Raw genomic sequence first — 26,078 nt, forward strand, 5'->3', positions numbered from 1 at the left:
CCTACCCGCGCCGACTCACAAGAGGTCCTACCACCAGTAAGAATTGAAAACAACGAAATTTATTATAATGAAACCTTCTTTATTTAACCTCTTCAGGGTTATTGGCACGTATCTGTGTATGTTTTTTCTTAATATTTATTATTTATAAATTGAACTCAATGCGAAATGGCCATTTTTTTTTGAAAAATAATATATACTGATATTCAATTTTATTTATTTCTTTTTTATTGCTTAGGTGGGTGGACGAGCTCACGGCCCGTCTGATGTTAAGTGGTCACCGGAGCCCATAATAGACATCTACAATGTATACGCCGCCACCTACCTTGATACATGAGTTCTAAGGTTTCAGTTTTTACTGTATTGTTTTCAATATAAAATGAACAAATCGCAACAAAGAACTAACTGAACTAAACTAAAAAAACTAAATCTAAGACAGATTCATTATTTTAAAAAATGAATCACTGAACAGGTCAATATTTTTCTTTTGTTGTAATGATGAGCAAAGATCACTAATTTAATACAAGTACTAAATAATAGTTGAATGCATTTCAGATTTGGACAAGAGACCGTGCAAGACATAGTAAGTCGAACGCAGGATGTATTTCAAACTTTAAAAGCTATACAGGTATAGTAATCATTATTTACACTTTATTGAATTATTCAAAACATTAAACCATACCAAAATATAAAAAATGCGAAAGTAAGTTAGTTTGTTATACCTTACTTTAACTTTTCTACCAATCATCGTGAAATTTAATTAGGGGCATTATTCAGAAAGAAGTATTAATCCCAAGGGATATGTTAATCTACAATAACACAAGTGAAGCTAGAGTTAAAAACTAGTCAAAAAATATTGATCGGTTGATGATTTTAAATTTATTAAGATCCCTTAATGCCGGTGTGCTGATTTTTTTTCTTTTTTTTATTGCCCTTGTAGGCAGACGCGCATACGGCCCACCTGATGGTGAGTGGTTACCGTCGCCCATGGACTTCAGCAATGCCAGGGGCAGAACCTAGCCGCTGCCTACCGATTGTTCATAATTGCTGTTCTATTGTCTATTGCATGTTTTTGCAGCCACCGAATGGAACACAACACGGCGAGAACGCCAGCAACGATAAGAAAGCGAAAATGCAAGAACAACTCCGCACTATTAGACTATTGTTCAAGAGGCTTCGATTGATCTATGAAAAATGCAATGAAACTTGTCAGGTAAATGACATTTATATGTCTAAATTTAAATGTAAAATAGATTTCATTACGTTAACGAGTCACGAAAAAAATAACTTAAGAAAACAGCAAAAAATTAACTTTTCCGCCATATTGAAGTCATCCGTTTATGGTTTCGCTTCGAATAGAACTGTCTTCATTTCGCTTGTCTTACACTTTAATAGTCAACTATGTCTAAAATTTTTCGGAACATTCGAGAATGTTCTATATATATGAAAAAACGTCCGTAACGTAAGATTTTTATTAGTAATGCACATATAGTGTACGACTTAACTTTGTAATAACGTACAAAAAATAACATATTTTTTTATCATTCATTAACCACGATCTCAGAGCGTTCGTTTGCACAATACACTGACTTATGCAAACAACTGTGAATGAAGTGTACCACAATAAGTTCGCACGTTACCGAATGACCGTGGGTTGTTGCGAAACCTCCAGTTTTATTTTCTTTATACCTCGAATAGAACTTAAAATTAATATTTTTATAATAAGGAACTTCGTTCCTATCCGGTGTCCCACGACACCACACATCTTTTTTTTTCTAAATTGCAACATCCGTGGAGCTGTTTTCGTTAATATAAAGATTTATTTTTTATTTATGTAATTCCCAGGGCATGGAATACACGCACATGGAAAGTCTAATACCGTTAAAGGACGAAGCCGAAAATAAAACATTGGACGAGCGACGGAACACGGAGTCCTATCGACTCGCTCTAGAAGAAAACACGGAATTGACTGAACAAGTACTGAATCTATGTTAATTTTTTTTAAACTGTCGGCAATTTTGTTAGTGGCAGCGCGTCTTGTGAGTCCGCGCGGGTAGGTACCACCACCGTGCCCATTTCTGCCGTGAAGCAGTAATGCGTTCCGGTTTGAAGGGTGGGGTAGCCGTTGTACTATAAATTGAGATATAGAACTCGTGTTTCAAGGTAGGTAGCAACGTTTACGTTGTTGATGTCTATGGGCTCCGGTGACCGCTTAACATCAGGTGGTCCGTGAGTTCGATCTGTTAGTTTGAGCCATGATTAATATATATATATATATATTTTTTTCTTTCTCTTTCTTTATGGCTCTTATGGCTCTACCATACACCAAAGGTTAAGTCGGCTATTAAATAGTTATTATAATTAAACATTATTTTTTTCATGTTGCAGGTGGTGTTAAAAAACAAGCAACTAAAAGAAGTTATAACGAATTTAAGGACCATTATATGGGAGATAAACGTGATGTTGACAATGCGCCGGTCGTGAATTGTATTCATGGTTGTTTTATTGCCTTAATAGGCGAACGAGCGTACGCGCCTTCTGATGGTGAGTAGTCACCGTGGCTCATGGACATCGACAATGCCGTTGCCTAAAGTCTATCACGAATCGGTTGATGACAAAAAATGTAAAGTATACCCAAATAAAAATAAAAGAAACGCGAGGAAGAAGTGTTTATGTAGTTTTAATTATTACATTACCCGAATACTCTCCATAGTGTCTGAAATTAAAATAATTGTATTTATATAGAGCAGTAATGAGAAAAGTACTAGTTCAACCTCCTCATTGATATGTGAATTCATCATTTATCTACTGTATCCGACTTGCCACAGTTGTTTAAATGCGTAAAGAATACCACCATCTCGTTTTTACCAACGCACCGCCCGCTACCAGAGTAGATTTCATCCATACTACCTGGAGTCACTGCGTTCATCCACAGTGCGCTTCCAGAGGTCTTTTTTGCCACGTACCATCTGGCGATGGGATGAGCTCCCCTCCACGGTGTTTTCCGAGCGCTATTTCTTCAAACGAGGCTTGTGGAGAGTACTTAACGGTAGGCAGTGGCTTGGCTCTGCCCCTGGCATTGCTGAAGTCCATGGGCGACGGTAAACACTCACCATCAGGTGGCCGTATGCTCGTCTGCCTACACGGCAATAAAAAAAATTACAATAAAATATCAACCGTTGTGAATCGATATAATATATCGACAGGAGAATATCGTTAATATCGTAACTTGCATTTTGGGCTAAATAATTAGATTCACGTGTAAAGTTGAGTTTTTGAACTTAAAATTATTCCGCTTACTTCCGTCAATATGTAGTATAAAAACGTTTGCTTTAAACGCTTAGATTAAAAAAAAAACTTCCAAAAATTACTTCCATCTTTTTTTATTCTGCTGATACCGGTAAGGGAAATGTAAATTTATTGTATTGTCATCTGTTCTTGATGCGTGTGTTGCATACAAACTATAATAAAAGCTTGTTAAAAACTGTATTAACACTAAACATACCAAAACGGGTCAAATTACCCATTTTGAACTTTTGCATTGAAAATGCACGTAACATCTTATAGCTTTTGCACATTTGACTTCATGACTTTTTCTTACCAATTAATCTAAAGTTATTACACTATTTCTTTGTTTTGTTTTGTTTATTTTGAGTAATGCTTGTCGAAAACCGTTATCTACTCTCTATGGTAGACATAGGTACCAGTAAGTGTTGGTATGATTAGTATTAACAGGAAATAAAGATCTTTTCAGTGGGTCGCGTTTCCGATCCGGTGGTAGATTCTGCGAAGCACGGCTCTTGCTAGGGTTCGTGTTAGAAACAACGTCAGGTTTGAGCCCTGCAAGCTCACCTACTAGTTTGGTGAATCTAGTATGACTCCTCGAGGTCACTAGTATAGGTAGATCAAAAAAGGGAAAATAAATTTAAGTAAATTGATTGCTTTATGATTATATATTATTATGTACTTTATTTAGCGCACATCGTTTTTTTTATATCTATGGCACAATACCAATCATATCAATTAGCGATTATTCGTTTCCTTTTGTTATAATTACTAAAAATGAGTAGAAAATCAAGAATGAATTTGTAGAAACTTAAGTCGGAAATAAGTCAAGACTGCTCATCGGGTCCTCGACGGACATCCTGTGTCATTGTGTTTGGTTTAGGAATAACATAGGCCCATATATATCTACAACGTAAATGCGTCACCCACCATGAGATATAAGTTCTAAAGTCTCAGTATAGTTACAACGGCTGCCCCACCCTTCAAACCGAAACATATTACTGCTTCACGGCAGAAATAAGCAGGGTGGTGGTACCTACCCGTGCGGACTCACAAGAGGTCCTACCACCAGTGTGTGTTGTGCGTTTTATCTTCGTTTTATTGATATTGTAGGCGTTGGAGCATACGGCTCACCTGGTAGCTGGTATGTGGTCACCGTTAGAGATGGAGATCAGAGATGCCAAGGGGAACATCTAAGCCGCTCCTTATTGTTGCTTTTTATATATTATTGGTTAATAATGGCGATCTCCCTTAAAATTCGACAGAATACAATCTATAACAAAATATATGTAAGGAAATTCAAAATATTTTTGTCATAACCGCTTGTGTAATAGATAGACGAACTATGTATTTTGTATTTTTTTAATCGTAATAAAAAGTTAACATAAATTATGGCAAGTTAAATTAACTTCTTAGTATTTAAATATTAACATTAATTAATAGTGGCAAGTAGACAATGGATTAAAATATTACCATATAAAAAAATTGTGTTACAAAAAATGAAATATGTAAAAATCACTTTCATTAAAATTACAATGGTTTATTGATGCCCACAATAATTATAGAGTCAATAAACAAAAAGGGGATTTCTTAAACTAACTTATTACACACTAAAATTAACTTAAAAAATAGTATAATTTACGTTCAAAATTTATCGTATCTGAGCCCTCTTCGAGAAATTTCGGTTTTTAAGAGCGGCTATCACCAATTTCTGGGTTTTCGGGCACATTAAGTTTTGATGAGTAGTGTTCGGGAATTTCTGGGGCTGCTTCGACATCTTTACCAGCGCTTCTTCCGGCGGGCAGAGCGTTGAAAGCTTCAGCCAAATCAGGATTGATTTCTTCGAGGGGCGTGTCTCCGCTCCTGATGTAAACGGGCACGTAACCCGGTGCTTGCGGTAGGAACTGCCATTTCGGGCGTGCCTCTGTAACACAAAAAAATATGTTTCAAACACATGAAATAATACATCCTGTTCAAATGCTTTGTGGCCCGGTTGTGCTCCCGACATTGGGTTATTTCTATTGGATGAGCGTTAGGGTAGTATAACTAGTACCTATATAATATAGCAATAAAATGAAAAGTATCTATTCGATATCAATGCTGTGGATTTTAAAATCAGAGTAAGAAGTTTTGAAATCGACGAGTACGCAGTTATGAAACATCCATGATCGAGTTGAGTTTGAGGTTGTTCTTTATGTCGGATATATACTACATACCATATTGTATATAAATATATATACGTCTCGTGTATTGTTGATATTATGACAAAGAAAAATGAGTGGGGTAACGCGCTGTGCTCTCCGATCTCGATTCGTGGCAAGTAATCTTTAGTTACGGATGCCAATTCGTCCCCTTGTCCTTTCCAGCATATGTCGCGCCCACATTTTTTTTATGTTTGAGAGATTCCTGGTGGCCCGGAGGTCTTTCCAGTTTTACCAGAGCAGGTGAGCGAGCAAGGGCTCAGTCAGGAGGGGATTTGTTAACAGCTACCCGATCACCTCCAAGCGAGACCTAACAACTCTAGACTAGCTGCTTCGCGAATGAAAGTCGAATGATGTCGCAACAATTTGAGGCTTAGCTGAAAACGTTATACTGGGATTGTTTATTGAATACAGCTCTTTCCAAAATATCTCACACAGCAACATACAAAAAAAGGTGGCCTAATGATCTGGCGGTTGAACAATACGCCGCAAAAATGGAACTACCATTTCATTAACCTGAATTCGCTGTTGGAAGTATGGCTAATATAATATTTGTAATCGATGTAGCAATTTATTTTATTTTCCTAAACAATATCTTTGATCAAGCTTGGTTCAAGCGAAAATGCAAGTGACGTGCAAGAAACCGGATAACTGCGATTTCACAATGAATTTACATGCTCGCATTGTTTTCATGTTAAAATCGAAAACAGAAATAGCAATGAAATTTTAATTTCTCCTTGTCTACACGCAATTGAACATATTTAGCATAAACGCGAGATAGACGACAATCGATAAAAAACAAAACGACTGTGAAAGTTTTCGAAATAAAAAACTAAATTAGTTTTCCGTAACAATGTATTTATAGATTTGAAGAAGAAGCTATTAAACCATATGGTCGAGGAAGGATTAAAATATGACAAAAAATAAGTCTTATGAGAATGAAGTATGAACGCACAGAAAGCTTTGGGTGTTATAGGGTAGCTCAGTCAGTCACAAAATATCGTGCCGTCATCTCGTCTCCCTTGTCCTATTCAGGTGCCGTTCCAACGTTGATCGGTCGCTTGGATAACCAAATTGGGAACTTTGGCATTACTGATGATCATGGGCGACGGTAACCAGTCATCATTAGGTGGGCCATATGCTCGTCTGCTTACAAGGGCAATAAAAAAAACTACGAGGGGCTTTTTGTTCGACTTGCATACTGTAACGCCACCATTTTGAAGGAGCGATAGCATCCGTGTCCCAATTGTGCTTGGTAACTTAAAAAATGATTTAATTAAATAAACTTTGCTTTCGGTAGGCAGCGACTCGGTTGTGTCCCCTTGCATTGCTGGCGCCCATTGGCGATGGTAAAAATTCTCTACCAGTTGGAAAAAACGTCTTCTGAGCATTTTTACGAATAAAAACCCGCGTGCTCTTAACATAGAAGCCCAATCCAAGATGATATCCGATGATCCGAAATCCGGGACCTCACCAAAGGTCTGACTTTCCACTTGTGAACATTTCTACAGTTACGATTTGAACAACATCTATCTATCTATCTTTAGATATAAAAATGAATTGCTGTTCGTTAGTCTCGCTAAAACTCGAGAATGCCTGGACCGATTTGGCTAATTTTGGTCTTGAATTATTTGTGGAAGTCCAGAGAAGGTTTAAAAGTTAAATAAATATGAAAATGCTCCAAATTAAATAAAAATAACAATTTTGTTTTCCCTTTGATGTGTCCCCCATCGGACGGATTCCTTTTGTTGTTTTAAGGTTATTCTAGACAAAAGTTTAGATCTTTTATATATCGATTGAGGCACTACGAAGTCAGCTAGTTAACAATAAATACTACATTTATTTGATTTATGAGCTCTTTGTTCTATTTGCTAAAATTAAGTCCTTGTCTCTAAACACAAACATATATGTTTATATTCAAACGTTAAATGTTAATTGGCAAATGCAATTCGGTTAATTAATGCAGTTAAAATAACATGATAGATAAATTTAATTTAATTGTACAGAAGTAACCTATTTTCGAATGATCAATGTCTCAATGCATGCATCAATAAAATGCACATCTCTTGAGGATTCGCGCGCGTCGTAAATTTGTTAATGCCTAGATAATGGATAGGACTCCGGCACGGTCGGGTCGTTTTCCTTATTACTGAGGTCGTTCAACTAAACTGGCGTCTGCTACGGGTATATAGGCACACTGAATCTTAGGCGTAAAGTTACATTCTAGTTATCGACAGTTTGGTGGATTCTTGTGAAATTAAATTATTCGTCACGGATGTTCAGAATTCGGTATTTTGGGTTGTTTTTTTTGTATATTATTTATTAACGTTGAATCTCAATAAGACGATTTATATACACAAGCATACTTATACGTCAAAAAATATCAACTTATACGGCGTATTGTAGGTACATACAGGCAGGTTCCGCCATCCTGCCTATTTCTACCGCAAAGTAGGTACCTACGTTTTTCAATTCAACTAAGAGCTAGAAGAGTTCATGTCTCAAAACAGGCGACTGTATACGTGATTTGTCTAAAGGCTCCGGTGACCACTTAACGCAAGGCGATTCGTGAGCTTTTTCACCCACCTAAGTAATAAAACAAGATAAATAACAAAAGCCGCGAGCAATGACCTATAGAACCTGTCAAAACGTGTCAATAAAAAAAAGCTATGAACAAGCTACGCATTTAGCACACAAATTACAGTGAATGTGGTAATTTGTAAGTGCATTCATTATTGGTGTCAAATAAAATAAAAAAATGTATTGAAGGTTGACACTTAACTGTTTAACAATAAAGCGCAATAAAAATAACACAATTATTTAATTCACAAAGCTATGAATTTATGAATACAACCTCCGAATACCTAGTTACTCACATAATTAAAATTTAGTTATGCCCAGTGATCACGCTATACAGGCGGATCAATGTAAATATTTACTTTTATTTTGTTATTTTTATTAGAAATAATTGTATGTTTGTTTTTATAGAAACATGGAATTATCCACGGAATCCGGAACAAACATAATTACTTTTATATTTTTATGTTACATTTAATGCTTTATAATTTTAATTTTTAAAAAATACATTAAGAATCAATTACATTTAGCAATGAGACTATCTTTCCATAAATCAATCCTCAAATGACGAAGAAATCTGTAAAAATACTTAAAAATTCATACAGTTGAACATAGAATCTGAAACCTGAATCCTGTTTTAAAGATTAAAGAGGATTTTTACATTATTAATTAAATAATACTTTTCGAATATTTAATCAAAATTTAATAGTTAATTAATTTCTGTGTAAAATAATGCACAACAAAATGTAATAAACGAACTACATTTAAAAAAAAATCTTATTTGATTTGTTTAGGTAGGTAGGGCTCACGTGACATTAAGTGGCCGCCGGAGCCCATAAAGGCTCCCCACAGCCCCCACTTGAGAATGAAGTCTCAATTGTATTAGTTTAGAGTTTAAAAATCATTTAAAACTACTAAATACCATTTTCTTATTTTAAACAACCTGTATACGCTTAGTCGATGGATGTGAATGTATGCCGGATTGTCGGCTTTCATATAACGGTCAGTTTCAAGACAAGATTGCGTTTTCGTTCGTCAATATTCTAACTGTACCGTCATCTTGTACATCATTCCTTAAGTACATTTTAAACTCAATTATTTAGTGGCTTTCTGTTGATCGTATTAAAGTTTAAATTTCAATGTGAGAGTTTCGAAATTATTATTTATGGTTTCGCTAGTGACCTTCGGTATGTACTGCCTATTTCTGCCCCAACTAATACGTTGGGACAACGGTAATACTATATAATAACTGGGATTGAGACTTGACAGTTTGAAGTAGGTGCCATTATTAAGGTTTTCTATACGCTCCGGTAACTACTTAATTGTGGAGTGTGAGAGTATTCACCCATCAATTACAAAAAAAGCGCAAATTCTATTTTGAATCAATAAAAAAGCATTTTACAAAAATATGATATTCCCGAATAAATCGTAAGTGCGCGAAAATGAAGCGAACGTCTTCGTGATCGGATATTTCGACGGAGAACCAGTGTGCCTAGTGTGAGTTTTTTAACGTTCTCGATAACGTTAAAGTTAACTCATATTGTATGGCGTTGGAACTTTATCCTACGTTTGCCGCTAGGGGCGCTGTTCCAACTGCATACAAATTTTAGTTAACTTTTACGCCATCGAGAGCGTTAAAAAACTCGCACTTAGCACCCAGTTACAACACTAATGCGTAATGAAAAAAAAAATTAACATCTAGATAGCCAATTATCCTAAGGTCGCTTTTTCGACGAAACTTTCACCGATGCCGTTATCAATCTAAATGAATAATCAAATACAGTTAGCTAGTAGACGAGTAGACATGGTCACATTTAATATTGTATTATTTGACTTTAATACTGAAAACCTAATCGACCTGCTTTCTTGTAGGTTAGCAAACAGTAGACTAAATTAAACACTTTATCTTGTCCGTGTCATAAACTTTGCTAAAATACACTATTATTGTAATGATATTCGAACGCTTCTGCGTAATACAGATAAGAGCATTGCAATTAAAGTAATTCTTAATAGGTCAACACGCAATATTCGTTGTTATTATAATAATATGAAATGTGTCTAGATCATAACATCAGAGATTTCTCGCATTGACATCGTTAGACCATTGATATTAGTATCGTTTGTCTTTTATTTTACAAAGCAATATTTTGACCAGCGTTTCCCTTTTGATAATTTTCATTTATGGCCGTTAAATGTCTGTGTCTTATTTATATTGCAATTAACTTAAAGTTGAATTTCTCATGTTGTCTTCGATTTCCTTTAGACGAAATCTAGTGAAGCGAATATTTAGGATTTGTTCAGAAATCGGAGAGGTATTAAATATAAATTTATTTAAAAGTATGAAAACTAATATATGTATGCATACATATATGCAAGTGTTTTTTTTATTTTTATTTTATTGATTTGATGTATGGACGAGCTCACAGCGCACCTGGTGTTAAGTGGTTACTGGAGCCCATAGACATCTACAACGTAAATGCGCCACCCACCTCGAGATATAAGTTCTAACTAAGGTCTCAGTATAGTTACAACGGCTAGCCCACCCTTCGAACCGAAACGCATTATTGCTTCACGGCGGAAATAGGCGGGGTGGTGGTACCTACCCGTGCGGACTCACAAGAGATCCTACCACCAGTGATTACGCAAATTACAATTTTGCGGGTTTGGTTTTTATTACACGATGTTATTCCTTCACCGTGGAAGTCAATCGTGAACATTTGTTGAGTACGTATTTCATTAGAAAATTTGGTACCCGCCTGCGGGATTCGAATACCGGTGCATCGCTACATACGAATGCACCGGACGTCTTATCCTTTAGGCCACGACGACTTAAAATATTATATAAATTATAACGTGTTTCAAATTTATTCACCCAAATAATGACTTAAAAGAATAAATACAGTGCAAAGATCTGCTCTATACATAAATATAAATACTTGTTCTGACTTATTCATCAGCCCAATTTAAGGCTATACTGCTGGGACTTCAAACATGATATTTTAGCTGCTGATGCGTAACAAGTTAAGTGTCTAAGGAAGGATTTTTGTAAAATCCACTCGTAAGGATAATCGTCAATTTTTTTCTCTCCTACCTATGCTGATAGCCTTGAGAGGTTATTTCAGCTTCATCCTAACATGTAGGTGAGCTCATGGGGCTCAAACCGGGAATGTTGCTAACACTGGCCCTAGCAAGAGCAGTGTTTCACAGAATCTACTACCGGATCGGAAACGCGACCCACTGAGAAGATCCGGCGAGAAACTCAGTGGGCTAATCATCAACGAGTAATGAAGGTTTGTATGAAAGTCTGTCATTAAAACACTTTATAATGCAATCATTCATATTCGCCGAATTCAAGATGTCTGACATACGCACCTAGGACCGAGGATAAGAAAATATTTTAAAGCTTCGCTCTAATATCCTGACCAGTATCAAAAGGAAAGAAAGGGATGAGATTATTGGGTAGATCGTTTTATTATTTAAGTGTATTTTTTAAAGTTCATTAACTACATACATTATTTTAAAGTCACAAGCACGAAATCTTATAAACATGATTCTGATTAGAAATAAACGTACACTTATTGCGGCGTTTTTCAAAAGTAACAACCCTAAGTTGAAAGTTTGTATAGGAAATTCGTCACTTTTGAACGGATCATGATTTAAATAATGAAGTCAATTTTACAGTATTACAAAACAATTAAAAAACAATGTAGAGATACCGTTACGTGCTTTCAACACAACATCCTGATTCCGAGGCCTTTCAAAGGGCGTGTTGCTAGTAAATAATATCAATGTATCTCAGAAGACGTTTAGCCACAAAGACTAGTGTGTTATGTTAAACTATTTAAAATATATAAATCATCACAACATAAAAATACTGATAAACTTTTTCGGTTAGTTAGCTACCTTTAGCATATTCAAAACTAAAATGTCATATTTTATTGTGGCGTCTTATCTAGTAAAAAACCAGTAAAAACACGCATATAGTAAACACGGACTACCGAGTGAACTGTCACGATTTATATCTTAATAATTTTTAATGTAGGAAACGGGTCAAAGGCTAGGCCAATTAATTGGATAAATTTGTGAATCCCCAGAGATAAAGCTGCAGAGAACGTGTAATTAAACTTTGACAATGACGGAGTTTTCAAAAATTTTCGTGGTAGGGCCTATTCTGAGCCAGTCACTATTGTGCTTATCTCTGGCATAAAGCAGTCATGCTTTCACGTTCGAAGGACGGAACAGTCGGTAAAGTAAGCATTTGAGACTCCTTCTTCATATCTCAAGGTGGTTGGCAGTATTGAAAATTTAATATGTTGATTTAGTCTCTTTAATAAACGATTTAATGAATTTTGATGAAAAGGCTAAACGAATGCATTTAAAAAATAACAGTAAAAGTAGCGAAACGTAAAAATATTTTGCTTTAATTGTACTTAAGCTCAATAGTAATTCCTCAAAGCAATAAAGTGCTTTGAGGAATTATTCGAGATGATCTGAACATCTTGTTATAATCGAACTGTTCGCAATGGGAGCACAGTTCATCCCTGCCGCTTGGACATGCTGTGTTCATTGATAGTGAGTTTTAAGTTGTAATTGCCATTCGGATCCGAATGAACTCTCCACACCGGTGTCCTATTCAAAAAAGGAGGAGGTTCTCAATTTGACTACGTTTTTTTTAAATGTTTGTTACCTCATAACTTTTGACTGGGTGAATCGATTTTGATGATTCCTTTTTTATTAGAAAGCTGACGCTTCCCGGCGCCTCTCGTCGCCGTGTGGTTCTATTTCAATTTAGTCCATTTCTGATAATATAAGTCTTAAATTTGCATTAAATACGCGCGCGACAAATAGATGAATATCTTTTTTTTTTCTATTTGAAGTCGGTTTTAGTTAAAGCATGTCTATTTACCAATATTCAAAAGTGTTATTGAAAACAGTACGAAGTAGATAGCGTATTGACTGTGCCTCTTGCATTGCTGCTGTCCTCAAGCAATAGTAATCAGTTACAATGAGGCCATAAGCTCATCCGCCTGCAGTGGCAAGAAAATAAACATGACACCATTTAATTGTATATTTAGCTCGCCATTTCTGTTTTGACAATAGTATCGGCTAACGATCAATTGAGTACAAAACTAGGTTAATGAGATTTCGAATAATTATGTTTACTTATATCTGTATGTCTGAACTTTGTTATTAAGGATAAACAAATGATATCATTCGGGTGACACCAAATTCACCTCTCGCTGAGAATATTAACATTCCTATCTACGAGTTTTTACTAAGACAAAATACAAGCAACATTTTTAACATAATTGAATATTCATTGTTGTGTGATTTCCATTAGTTTCGGTGTGTATTTACTCAAAAATCAATGAGGTAAATTGATTTTCACTCACACATTTGTTTTCGGTTTAGATTTTTTATTTACTTTATAAAGTTATTGGATCGAAATTGTCATCAAAAAAAAAGTTCAAATAATAAAATAGAATCTGTGAAATAAAACACAAAATACTAATGCATTAAAATATATAAATATAAATAATATAATATAAATTTTCATTAGTATTTTGAACGCAGTCAATTTTTTTTGTTTCATTTAATAATTTATTTTTTTTATTGTCCTTGTAGTCAAACGAGCATACGGCCCACCTGATGGTGAGTGCTTACCGTCGTCCATGGACTTCAGCAATGCCAGGGGCAGAGCCAAGCCGCTGCCTGCCTTTTATCCCACACTTTCATTTTCTTCATTATTATTTTTTGCGGGCACCATTTTTAAATAATAATTATCCTTTGCAATTTCTTTAACTGAGACGGATCTATTGACGTCTCTTATGTTGAATTCCATCTAAAGATTTGGAGGATATCAAAGAAATAATCACACAACACAACATAATGTACATCTATAGGCTCAAGAGCCATTTTTGTAACAACAGTGTATTTTAATAGCATTTTCTTCGATTTTTGTAAAAGTAATTAAACCAACATTTTAATCCAAAATCGGACAGCCTTAGCTATTAAAGCGATAACAAAGAAGATGCAGATACGAATTGATACGACGATACAGTACGTAGTTCTATTAGTCTATTAGCCGCTTTTTGACCGCGGGCCGAATCCCCTTGTGGTTGTTGTTATGTATTCGACTAAGAAGAAGAATTAAGCGTAGATGTCCACAATTCATTAGAGTCAATGTTTTTCGAGGACACACTGATGACAATTTGCTAGTTTACGACGTAATAATACGAGTGAACTCCGCTAGTGTGCGTCGTATAGGGTTGGCTAAGACTCCGTTTTTTACGAACATTAAAATTTCCTACAGCTCTTATTCATTAGACAGTTAATGTTGTTTATAAATTAAAAAATATGCACATAATATAATAACAAGCTGGAACTAAAAAAAAAGTATTATTTCTTTAATCTTGGTGACCCTATTCGGGACATTGGGCCAATGTCATGAAATTGTTGTATTATCATCGGTTGTTGATGCGTTTGCGAATTTCCAGTCAATCGCACGTCTTGAAGTTTGTGAAAATTACGTTAAAATGTCCCATTATGTGGATAGATATATGTAAAGCTAATAAGCCGTCGTCTGAAGTCGTCGTGGCCTAAAGGATAAGACACCGGTGCATTCGTATGTAGCGATGCACCGATGTTCGAATCCCGCAGGCGGGTACCAATTATTTCTAATGAAATACGTACTCAACAAATGTTCACGATTGACTTCCACGGTGAAGGAATAACATCGTGTAATAAAAACCAAACCCGCAAAATTATAATTTGCGTAATCACTGGTGGTAGGACCTCTTGTGAGTCCGCACAGGTAGGTACCACCACCCCGCCTATTTCCGCCGTGAAGCAGTAATGCGTTTCGGTTCGAAGGGTGGGGTAGCCGTTGTAACTATACTGAGACCTTAGAACTTATATCTCGAGGTGGGTGGCGCATTTACGTTGTAGATGTCTATGGGCTCCAGTAACCACTTAACACCAGGTGGGCTGTGAGCTCGTCCATCCATCTAAGCAATAAAAAAAAAAAAAAAAAAAAAAAAAAAAAAAAAAAAAAAAAAAAAAATTTGAACTGTTTAATTGTATTTTGCGAGGATTTCTGGGTTAAGATTTCTTGAATTATTTCATGTCATCTAAAGGACGATATCACAAAAGAAGACAACTCTACCAATTAAATTCAAATCTATTTATTTACGTTCACGGTAAAATATCACGATAGATGAAATAAGAACAAAGACCTTGCTTCTTTCTTTGAGGAGTCTCTTCTAGCAGAGCCGTGAGTCCTCTCAGCTCTAGTATCAGTACTTAGAATCTATCATAATTTTCCTTTGCTATTTATCAACCGATTTTTTAAAATTTAAAACCTATTGACGGCCTGATTACAATTGTTTGTTCAAAGATAAACCGTTTATTTCTTTCAAAGTTTCAATAACAAAACAACGAATAAATGTTATATAAAATGAAGGAAATATTGAGATATAATAAAAAGTAAACAGCTTGATCTCTTTGACTTTTTGCCTTTGATGTCGGTAAGTAAAATTTGTTCATTTGTAATTAAGACTCTTAATTTATTAATGTAGATGGGGATCTTTAAGTGGATACCAAAGCCATACTTTATTAGTATATATGGAATGTAGAGACTAATGATCCTATTTAAGCGGTTACCAGAACCAATAGATATGACAACGACATTGTAGTCTCTCAGTTAGGGACATAAAGTCGAAGTTTCGACCATATATATATCAATTGATAATTTACTCTTCAAACCGCAAGTTACTGCTTCCAGACAGATTTCGGCAGGCGGGTCGTACCTAGGACTGCGAGCTCAGAATTCGTCCATCCATTTTTCAAATTGAACGCTGCACCACGCTACGTGTAATCTTGTATTTATTTATAGAGGTGATCGAATCCGATTAGTCCGAACTGGTTTATAACACATTGTACTGAACCATTTATTTCACCGAGAACAAAATAGGTGGTACAAAATAGGTGTGAGTGAGTAGTGAGTACATATATCAGGACGGCAACGAAGATTTTGTATAGCTCTAGATTTGCCGACGATTTTCCGATACATCCGATTTTAGCTCTCGCAACCCATTACCGACTCGACTTGATTGCTGCTGCTCACTTTGAGTTATTGGTCGAATTCACAATTGTAGCACATCCCAGGCTTCAGATCATAAACCGTGATTCCATATGGTCTAGAGTTCCTGGTGGTTTCCACTATATGTGTGAGTGGTTTCTGGGTGCTGGAATTCTTCGGAAATATTGTTCGTAAAGAGGGTCACAATCTAGAACAGCTGATGGCGACAGACAAGGTAGATGGCAAACGTCCCAGAGGCCGCAGTCCCGCTCGGACGCAGTCGCCAAATACGATCTTCTATGAACATCAACTTCCACAATGCCCTTCATGAAGCAAACTTATGTGGGAGGTTGAACTAGAACCAAATCAGTGAGTTCGTTTTTGCTTACGACCGGCCAGTCACTGTTTAGTCGAAATGGCTGCTACAAATGTTGTTAAATGAGTGTTAAATGAATAATTCAGAGCATAAGTACTAATATTTACTAAGTAATTTTATTAGAGGAACATAAAGCGTTCACTACAATACAACTTTGCAAACACCAAGTAAATTAAAAATATACGATATTTAGTTTTAGACATAAAATGAATTCGAAAAAGTTTCATACTAAACTTAAAATCGTATAAAAATTTATTTCCTATTTTTATTGATAAAAACGTATTGCCCCAATTTCGCGGAAGAATAATCTGCGTTTTATTATTATTTTAAGTTGATTAAAGCATTTATGTTGGTATTACATGTTTTTTTTTAAGATCACACAATTTTCATAATTAAAATTACTATTACGGTTTGATCTCGAGTTTTTTTATTGTCACTATATTATATTATTTTAAATCCCCTAATTATGTTTACGGCTCGCGAAAACTCAAGGAAATATCTATCATAGAATTGTTTGAACAATTTCCATGTGAGTGAGCCTGCATGGTACATAAATCTATCAATCTGGTTCTGAGTTCGCGAATTCTTTTTTTGTTGATGCAGACGACATGACTGTCCACTGTCGTCGGAGCTTACCTCGGGACCCGATCTCGAATGACCATCCTGGTCTTCGGACCGGAACGCACGATCGCCTCGTGGCGTTGGCGCAACGACCGCTACGTTGTTTCATTCATCCAATAAACATTTCTAAACCTTACCCTCTCTTTTACTTTAATCCTTTAAAGCTTGTCCTGACGAAAATGTAATTCGGTAAAACGTTATAATTTTATTAATATACTTTTTTGATGTACTACACTCAATATTAATCGTGTTTTTTTATTGCCCTTGTAGGCAGACGAGCATACGACCAATCTGATGGTGAGTGGTTACCGTCGCCCATGGACTTCAGCAATGCCTGGGGCAGAGCCAAGCCGCTGCCTACCGAAATTAATTGAATATCGTGTAACTGAAAATCGAATTACGTTCTAATCGATATTTTACGGCTTACGGACACGCAGTGCAGGGACACGGGAGTCATCGTCCTGTGCAGCGTTATGGAACCATTCAAACAAGTCCGCTCAATCTGGTTGTTTTTTTTTTGCATTATTATAAAATTCCTTTTCATGCCATTAACGTTATTATAAGATTCCATGGAAGGTTTTCGGACTACAGCCTCGCAATTACAGAGGTAAAATAACGAAAACGTTTGAAAAGAATTCGAATTGACTTTTTGTTTGTTTAAGTAATTGTCGGTTCTCCGATAGGCTTATTATTTTTTTTAAATTTAGCGGTAAAGCATTTTTGTTACTATATAACTGCTCTAAACCTATCGTTTAATTTCTAACCAATCTCATCAAATTAAAAATATAACCTATTATATCCAATGCAATAGCTTATTCGGTAAATTTATTTAATATACATAATTGCCATTATGAGAAGGATATACTTATTATTAGAAAGGTGCCGGGCAAAGTGGAGGAGTTTAAAGAGGAAAATGGACCCTGGGAAAACGTTAGGAAGAAGAAGAAGAAGAAATAATTGCCGTTATATGTATAACAAATTCGATTTATCTCATATTATTCTAAAATATTCTAAAATAAAGCCAACGCGATCATTTCTTGAAATCATATCATTATTACTTTATCCAATCTCTTTCTCAGAAATATACTCCGCGATGACTTCATCATATTTTTTTTTATCTAATGCTGCCCATTTCAAAATATTTTAAATGCTTCGGTCTTCTCCGATCGAGTGACTAATGAAGTTCATTATTTACGAATTAAATTGAATTTCATACAGCAAAAACTATCAATGGGTCCGTATAACTTGGTTTTAATTTTATACAAATAACTTAGCTAAAAGTATATAACGTAGATTGATTTGTAGATATATTCGGTATAGAATTAATCTAATGAAAATATTTGCATAAATATTTAAAATTGTATACCTAGTAATAATCATGATATGTCTGTATATTTAAATTAGTCGTAGATTCGAAGTAAAGAGTGTGATAAACAGATCTAGATCTCTTTGAGACACTTGTTTTCTAAATGCAAAACCAGTAGATTCGGATTTAATAAAGTAAATCACTCATTACCAGGTGCCGGTATGAGATATTCTTGACTGAGTCGTCATGCTGTGCCCACCATTTTACCGTTCATTAGTGTCTCTTGGGCAAACTGGTACGTCAGAGTAACTTCGGTAATTTTACCGCCCACTGAGTTTCTAGCCGGATCTTCTCAGTGGGTCGTAATTCCGATCCGGTGGTAGATCCTGACAAGCACTGCTCTTGCTAAGGCTAGTGTCAGCAAATTCTCTCAGGTTGAGTCCGTGAGCTCACCTACCGGTCCGGGCGTAGCTGGAATAGCCCCTTAGGCTACCAGCGAATAGGTAGGGGGAAAAAAGTAATTTTACAACTATAAATATTGCTTTTTTTTATTGCCTTTCTAGGCAGACGAGTCCACCTGATGGTGAGTGGTTACCGTCGCCCATGGACTTCAGCAATGCCAGGGGTAGAGCTAAGCCGCTGCCTACCGCTCAAAATATGCTTGTATATGAATAGGAGTAATCGTGTTTTATTCTTTTACTGACCGTTTTCAGGTCAATATCCTCTTGATTCGCAATATCGCTTATATTATGCGATAGTGGCAGCATCGTCGAAGTATTTTCTGCGATTTTGACGTAAATATTACAAGACTAATATTTTGTTAAAATTTTACGAATATAAGAAATATGAAGAACAAGTTTTTTTTTTGTTGTTGTTTCTTATCGATTCAATCACATATACAGCGTTTTACTGCTTTTAAAAACTTGTATGGAATTTAATTAAAGCTTTGTTTCATGAAAAAATAAAGAATCCGGGCTCACGATCACGGAAAAGGATCGTCTTGTCACGATTTCGCCTACACCAAGCTCCGTGACTTGCGCTTCATACTTACATTAATAATACAATAATACTCGTTAATTATAAAGTCGGAATGTTTTGTCTAAAGATATTCAATCGTCATTTTTTGTTACATTTATCTCGCGGCAATAGTGTTCACGACGGGTGTTTGAATAACATTGTAATTATGTTTTTTTTTTTACATTGTCTATTGATTTGTTATTTTGAAAATTGTTGTCGAAGTTTTTTTTTACTTAATTGTCTGAAAGAATCTTGTTGTCTGAAAATAACTAGATTTTAGTTTTACGAAACTTATTGTTTAACCGTTAAATTATAGTTTTAAATTACCTTATCAATGATTTAAAGTTTAATAGATTTTTTTTTAAATATAGCGAAATATAAATAATATCCTATAAATCGTACTTACCAACAACGATACAGCAAACAACACACAACAAGACGAGTGATTTGTACATTTTAAAATTGAATAGCGTTATTTGTTTAATGTAAAATTTAATGCGTATCGGAGAACGGCAGACACGGCTTACGACGACGAAGGCGGGTTTGCGAATGCGAACGCCGACGCTCTCTCCTCCAGATAAAAACTAAAAAGCGTTGACTTGCGTTTATAATTTTATCACCAGACTATTGAATGTCCAATTTATTAAAAATAATAAGTCAACAATAATTATCGGTCATGATGGCCCGGTCGCGGTTAGTTAAGCAAATTAGAAAAAAAAAATTATAATCAAGGCCCGCTTGTCTTTAATTCTAATAAAGATATTAGAGCTTATCATCCTTTCGTAAATAGAAAATTAGTCATATGTTTCTTTTATGTTACAATATTATAACACAAAGATCAATATAAAATCAAGAAATGGTGTATTACTAAAAGTATGTACATTTGTACATACAAAAAAAATATATATTTAATTGTGTAGATAGTGTTTGAATACTGTTAGCAAAGCTACCCTCACCATTAGGCAGTTTTAACGGCAGAAACTAGAAAAGGTTTTTGTTGATGTATCTCCCCTTGATTTTTTTTAAATAAACCTTACAAGATAGTATCATAATAAAATATGATCACAGATCTTAATTTCATCATGAGCACAATCAAAGACGAAGTATCAGATAACCTCTTTGCTTCTGGAGTCTTTAATATTTTTTTCCATACAGAATAATGTTTTGACAAACAATTTAATTTTAGATGTTTTCCTATAATTTCATTTGTTTTTAACATGCGTTCCATATCATTTCCACGTATATATAAACTACACGCATTTTTACAATGTACAACACTAAATATCGTAATGCTATTGAAGAGATTAAATATTAAAAATAGGTGAAAATAATTCTAAATAGGTGACTTTCTGGGTTTTTTTGTAGTTGAGTAATTATTGGATGTAGTGTAGGTATCTACTAGTGAATTAGTTCTGAATTGCAATTTTTAAAATGAGATGACAATATTGTTTTGGGAAATTGAGGTCTTTCTCGATTCGATGAAATAATTAGACAAATTCTTACCAATGTGTAGGTTACCTGTATCTTTAGTACAATTTTGCTTAGTTGAGATACTAATTTAGAAATAGAAATATAGAGCGATGCATCTGATTTTTTTAATACTCACTGAATTATTTCTGTACATAGTTGATTAGTTATTTTGGTCACCTATTTTATAATATTTGTACTATTATGATCCAATACTTGTATGATACTGTGGTAATGTTACTTTTAGATAGTCACTGGTGGTAGGACCTCTTGTGCTTCCGCATGGGTAGGTACCACCAGACTGCCTATTTCTGCCGTGAAGCAGTAATGCGTTTCGGTTTGAAGGGTGGGGCAGCCGTTGTAACTATACTGAGACATTAGAACTTATATCTCTACGTGGGTGGCGCATACGTTGTAGATTTCTATGGGCTCCAATAACCACTTAACACCAGGCGGGCTGTGAGCTCGTCCACCCAACTAAGCAATAAAAAAAAAATTAGTATGGTATCTCGTATGTTATTTATGCAGTACTTATGAATTTGGTTATAATTTTGTTGATTTGTTTTTATTTTATTATATCCTTTTTACATAATTTTGGATTAATTAATCACGTTTTATTTTATTGCCCTATTTCGTTATTCTAATCTTAATACGAGAAAGGCATATATTGTCATTTGCGACACCGATCTTTCAATACATTATTGTCCTCCTATAAACTTAATATTTATTTTTTCTGTAATATAATTGTTCCCATTTGTGCATGTATTCATCAGACATAATGTAATAAATGAATATATTCCGAATTCCCTGTCTGTTTATTGTATCAATAATAATATACTTTTATGACGTACTAGCTGACCCGGCAGACTTCGTAGTGCCTCAATCGATAAATAAAAGACCTAAACTTTTGTATAAAATAAGCTTAAAACAAACAAAAGGAATCCGTCCGACGGGGGACACATCAAAGGAATAACAAAATTGTTATCTTTATTTAATTCCGAGCATTTTCATATTTTTAAACCTTCTCTGGACTTCCACAAGTAGCTCAAGACCAAAATTAATCAAATCGGTCCAGCCGTTCTCGAGTTTTAGCGAGACTAACGAACAGCAATTCATTTATATACATATAGATTCATTAGTCAACAAGTTCAAGCCAACCTTTTAGGTGTGAGTGTAATTTCCATTCGTGCAGAAGTAAGTCGACCTGAAAGCGATGTGAAAGTCTTCAATGGCTGAGACTTTCTTCATTGGCTTCTACCTAACCGCGTGCAAGCTTTGAAGCTTCAAATTCAAATGCGTCGGTTTCACTGTAAAGTTTTGTAATGTAGAACGTACCTTACCAACCGGTTACATGTTGACTCGTAATATTTTCTTCGGCTTTCGCGGGTCGTAGAGATAATTCACACCACTTTGACGGTTCAATTTCGCATTTCTCGCTGTCGTTATAACATTTTGGATATTTCGAATACAATTTTCGTAGTCATGGATGTATTCATCCTTATTAGGTGTTATTCGTCTATATTTTAATATTATGCCAATTTACTAAGTACTGTTAGCACAATATTGATTGAGATTAAACCGTAAACGTAGTTCTGTTAATGTCAACTTTTGTTCATATATTAATTAATAATAAAAGGTATATTTATTTATTAAAGTAGCCAGGACTCAATATGTTGTTACATCTCTTAAAACTATGTTAGTATCAAAATAACAATTATGTAGGTAGATATTTAAAGTGCATAAATAAATAAATATTCAAATCATTGCTTTATTATCCCATGAGAAACGGCGCATCAGCGATTCAGATAAAGTGTTATTTAGTTTTCAAATACTGACGTGCTAATATTAGCTACTTACTCTACTACTTACTTTGCTGATTAATATCCAACCAGACTATTTGATAGAAAGATTATTCCGCTTTTTTCTTTTGCTTCTAAATTAATACGTGTCAATGATAATTCTAGAACGAAAACCTTCCTTGTTGTCCCAACAACTGCGCAAATGTTTGACTCAAATTGATAAAAGACGCGCATAGATCTACAAATTTGTAGGTATGTAAATGTATATTATTTATTTACTTTATACTAAATAATAGCGTATTAATTTTTTGCTCGTTTAAAAACCACGTTTAATCATTTAGTTTTTGTTTTTTTATTGTACATATACAGAAGATAAATATATTATAAAAGATAAAGTTTATTCCTTTATTTGGAATGTATGTATGTATATATGTATAATTTATATTATTATAATATAATTTATGTTATTTTCTCTCCATTACCTTTGATTGACTAATAGGGAATGGTTTAGGCATTAAGTTCGAGATACATACAAATGCATAATGTGTTATTGTACTTGTTATTACAGTGTTATTACACTTTATGTATTTGTGAGTTATTTATTTATTAATAAACAAAAATATCTTATGTTAAGTATTATAAAATGAGATGTCGAGCTAACCATAAAAACTATAGGAGAATAAGTTACAGAAAGACTTAAAGCGTTCAATACAACAAAATACAAGATACTGCTTCAAAATTGTAAGTCGTCAATATCAAACCGGCACGCTGTGGTTATTATTGCTAGCGATAATCGAAAGCGTAGACCTGTGTGTATTGCTACCGTACAATATTGTATTCCCGTTATAAAACGGGCAACCAGTATTACAATCAGTACCTACGTATTCGATAGTATATACCCAGTATGAACTGTGAGCTTAGTGCGAGTTTTTTTACGTTCTCGATAGCGTAAAAGTTAACTTAATTATAGAGTTGGAACGTTTGGCTAGGTTTGCCGCTAGGGGCGCTGTTTGAGCAAATTTGAGTTAACTTTTACGCTATCGAGAGCGTGAAAACACTCGCACTAAGTACCTACACTGTTTGTATTTACAGTCTGTACTATACAAACCACGAGACGTGCTCCGTGGTTTCATTTATGAAAATCCGTAATATTTAATGAAACGTATTTTTCTGGTATAAACTAGGATTCGATTTAAAAATCCGTTGGGTGGAACATTTTTACCCTACCCTTTAGCGTTAATGGTGCTTAAAAAGCTATTCTAGGTATTCCAGGTACGTGGGTGAGCTCACGGGCTCAGTCTGGGACTTGCTGGCCCTAGCAATAACGGTCAGGTCGTGAAATCAGTGCTACCATAATCATGTCATTTACCATACGAAGAACTATCTTATAATTTGTAACAAGGTAATCAATTTTCATAAGAGATTTCATTCAAACCGTTCAGTTATTTTTGAGTAACCGAAAAAGAAATATCTCAATACACAAACTTTCACATTTGTAACATAGGTATACTCGTAGATAAATCATTAGGAATGTTTTTTACGAATTTGAAGATCAATTTGAGAGAGAAAAACTATAAGTTAATTAGCAAATTCGTTTGATGTAGATGGATATTTGAAAGGCTTGCTTAATCTATCGAGGACTTGATGAACGCTGATATCAAATTGTCTAGAGCTTAACGGTCAACTCGCAAGGCATCTTTTTCAGTTTTTTTTTTTTGTGTAACGGATGTTTAAAATGAAAATTGCTCTGCTGTTGCAAGGCCGGAGGGGCGACGACCCTCGCGTCCATCGACCCATGGTGTCCGGTGTCCTGTTCTCATAAACTATAACTAGACTGTCACAGGTAGGTAGTGATTGGAATTCAACGTGCCGGGCTTGGCGCAAAAAACGAGTTGGATTGAAACCTGCCTATGGCACTGATGCTCGTATCACCGCCGTCTATGGCAGTAACAGCCTGTGATCAAACTAGCTGACTGTTTATTTGTTGAGACAGTGAAAAACTTTAGAATGGTTTTTTTAAACGGCGTAAATATTAGAGCGGTCTATTGACTTAATTCTTCATTCAGTAATAATCATGGCCTTTTGGACTACCTACTTTAGAGTATAAAACAGTATTGACGCCAGCCACTTTGAGATATGAGGTCAACATTTCCAAAGATATAACACTTATCTTACGCTCATAATTGCACAATTGTTTCGTGGCAAAAACTGACAGGATCCATGCCATCTTCCAAGAAGACACCCACAACAAGCATAATTATATTAGGATGTTCTATGGGGAGTGCTCTGCCCTTGTTTGAGATGTTATTATCATCTCGTTTTACCATCGCACCGCCCGTCACCGGAGTAGATTTTGTCCATACTACTTGGAGCTACTGCGTTCATCCACAGTGCGTTTCCAGAGATCTTTTTTGCATCGTACCATCCGGTTTTGGAATGAGCTCCCTTCTTCAGTGTTTCCCGAGCACTATGACATGTCCTTCTTCAAACGAGGCTAGTGGGGAGTATAAAACGGTAGGCAGTGGCTTGGCTCTGTCCCTCGCATTGATGAGGTCCATGAGCGACGGTAACCACTCATGATTAGGTGGACCGTATGCTCGTCTGACTATACGGCAATAAAAAAAATAACGTTTTTATTAATTACACTAGCTGACCCGGCAGACTTCGTAGTGCCTCAATCGATAAATAAAAGACCTAAACTTTATTTAATTCCGTGAATTTTCATATTTATCTACCTTTTAACCCTTCTCTGGACTTCCACAAATAATTCAAGACCAAAATTAGCCAAATCGGTCCAGCCGTTCTCGAGTTTTAGCGAGACTACGAACAGCAATTCATTTTTAGGTATATAGATTATGACAGCATATTCTATAGGTGTTACCGTAGGTCATATACAGCAGAATGAAATAATGCTACCTACTTTGAGAAATGTGGTCTACCAGAAGACGTTACGATATATATGTTTTTAAAATTTTTCATTGCAATCATGCGTTGTTAATCCTTCACCGTGGAACTGACTTCAAAGACCGCGTCAGATACGAATTTCACTCACTGGTGTCGAAGCCGAAAAATGCTCACTCGCCTACGCGATTGGAACGTCAGCATGATCGCATCGCTTGATATGAGTACACCGGGCGTCTCATCCAATAAAAAATGTTCTATGGTAGTCATATCGATATGTATATAATGATTTCTTGTTATCATATTTCTTACATCCATGACACGATGTCTGTAGTGCCACGGTCATCGTTTATATTTGTCGATGAATCACTATTGTATGCAAAAAAAAATTTTGATGGACGTTGATTATGTATTCAAGATATCTTATGAAACCGACAGATTTTACAACGTA

At 35.2% G+C, this 26,078-nt stretch overlaps 2 protein-coding genes across 2 annotated transcripts; one reads left to right on the forward strand and one right to left on the reverse strand.

The window, feature by feature from the left end:
• Positions 1 to 475: 475 nt before the first annotated feature.
• Positions 476 to 2,666, forward strand: MED30 (Mediator complex subunit 30). Its single transcript, XM_089727213.1, has 4 exons — positions 476 to 625; positions 1,076 to 1,210; positions 1,843 to 1,974; positions 2,386 to 2,666. Exons 1-4 carry the CDS (start codon positions 542 to 544, stop codon positions 2,479 to 2,481), a joined length of 447 nt encoding a protein of 148 aa, XP_089583339.1. The 5' UTR covers positions 476 to 541; the 3' UTR covers positions 2,482 to 2,666.
• Positions 2,667 to 4,587: 1,921 nt separating this feature from the next.
• LOC114244883 (uncharacterized) lies at positions 4,588 to 20,032 on the reverse strand. Its single transcript, XM_028176824.2, has 2 exons — positions 19,867 to 20,032; positions 4,588 to 5,206 (listed from the first exon to the last, which is right to left on the reverse strand). Exons 1-2 carry the CDS (start codon positions 19,913 to 19,915, stop codon positions 4,971 to 4,973), a joined length of 285 nt encoding a protein of 94 aa, XP_028032625.2. The 5' UTR covers positions 19,916 to 20,032; the 3' UTR covers positions 4,588 to 4,970.
• Between the last annotated feature and the right edge of the window lie 6,046 nt (positions 20,033 to 26,078).

Source organism: Bombyx mandarina, chromosome 05, assembly GCF_030267445.1.
Source record: "Bombyx mandarina strain Sakado chromosome 05, ASM3026744v2".
Taxonomy (NCBI): Eukaryota; Metazoa; Arthropoda; class Insecta; order Lepidoptera; family Bombycidae; genus Bombyx; species Bombyx mandarina.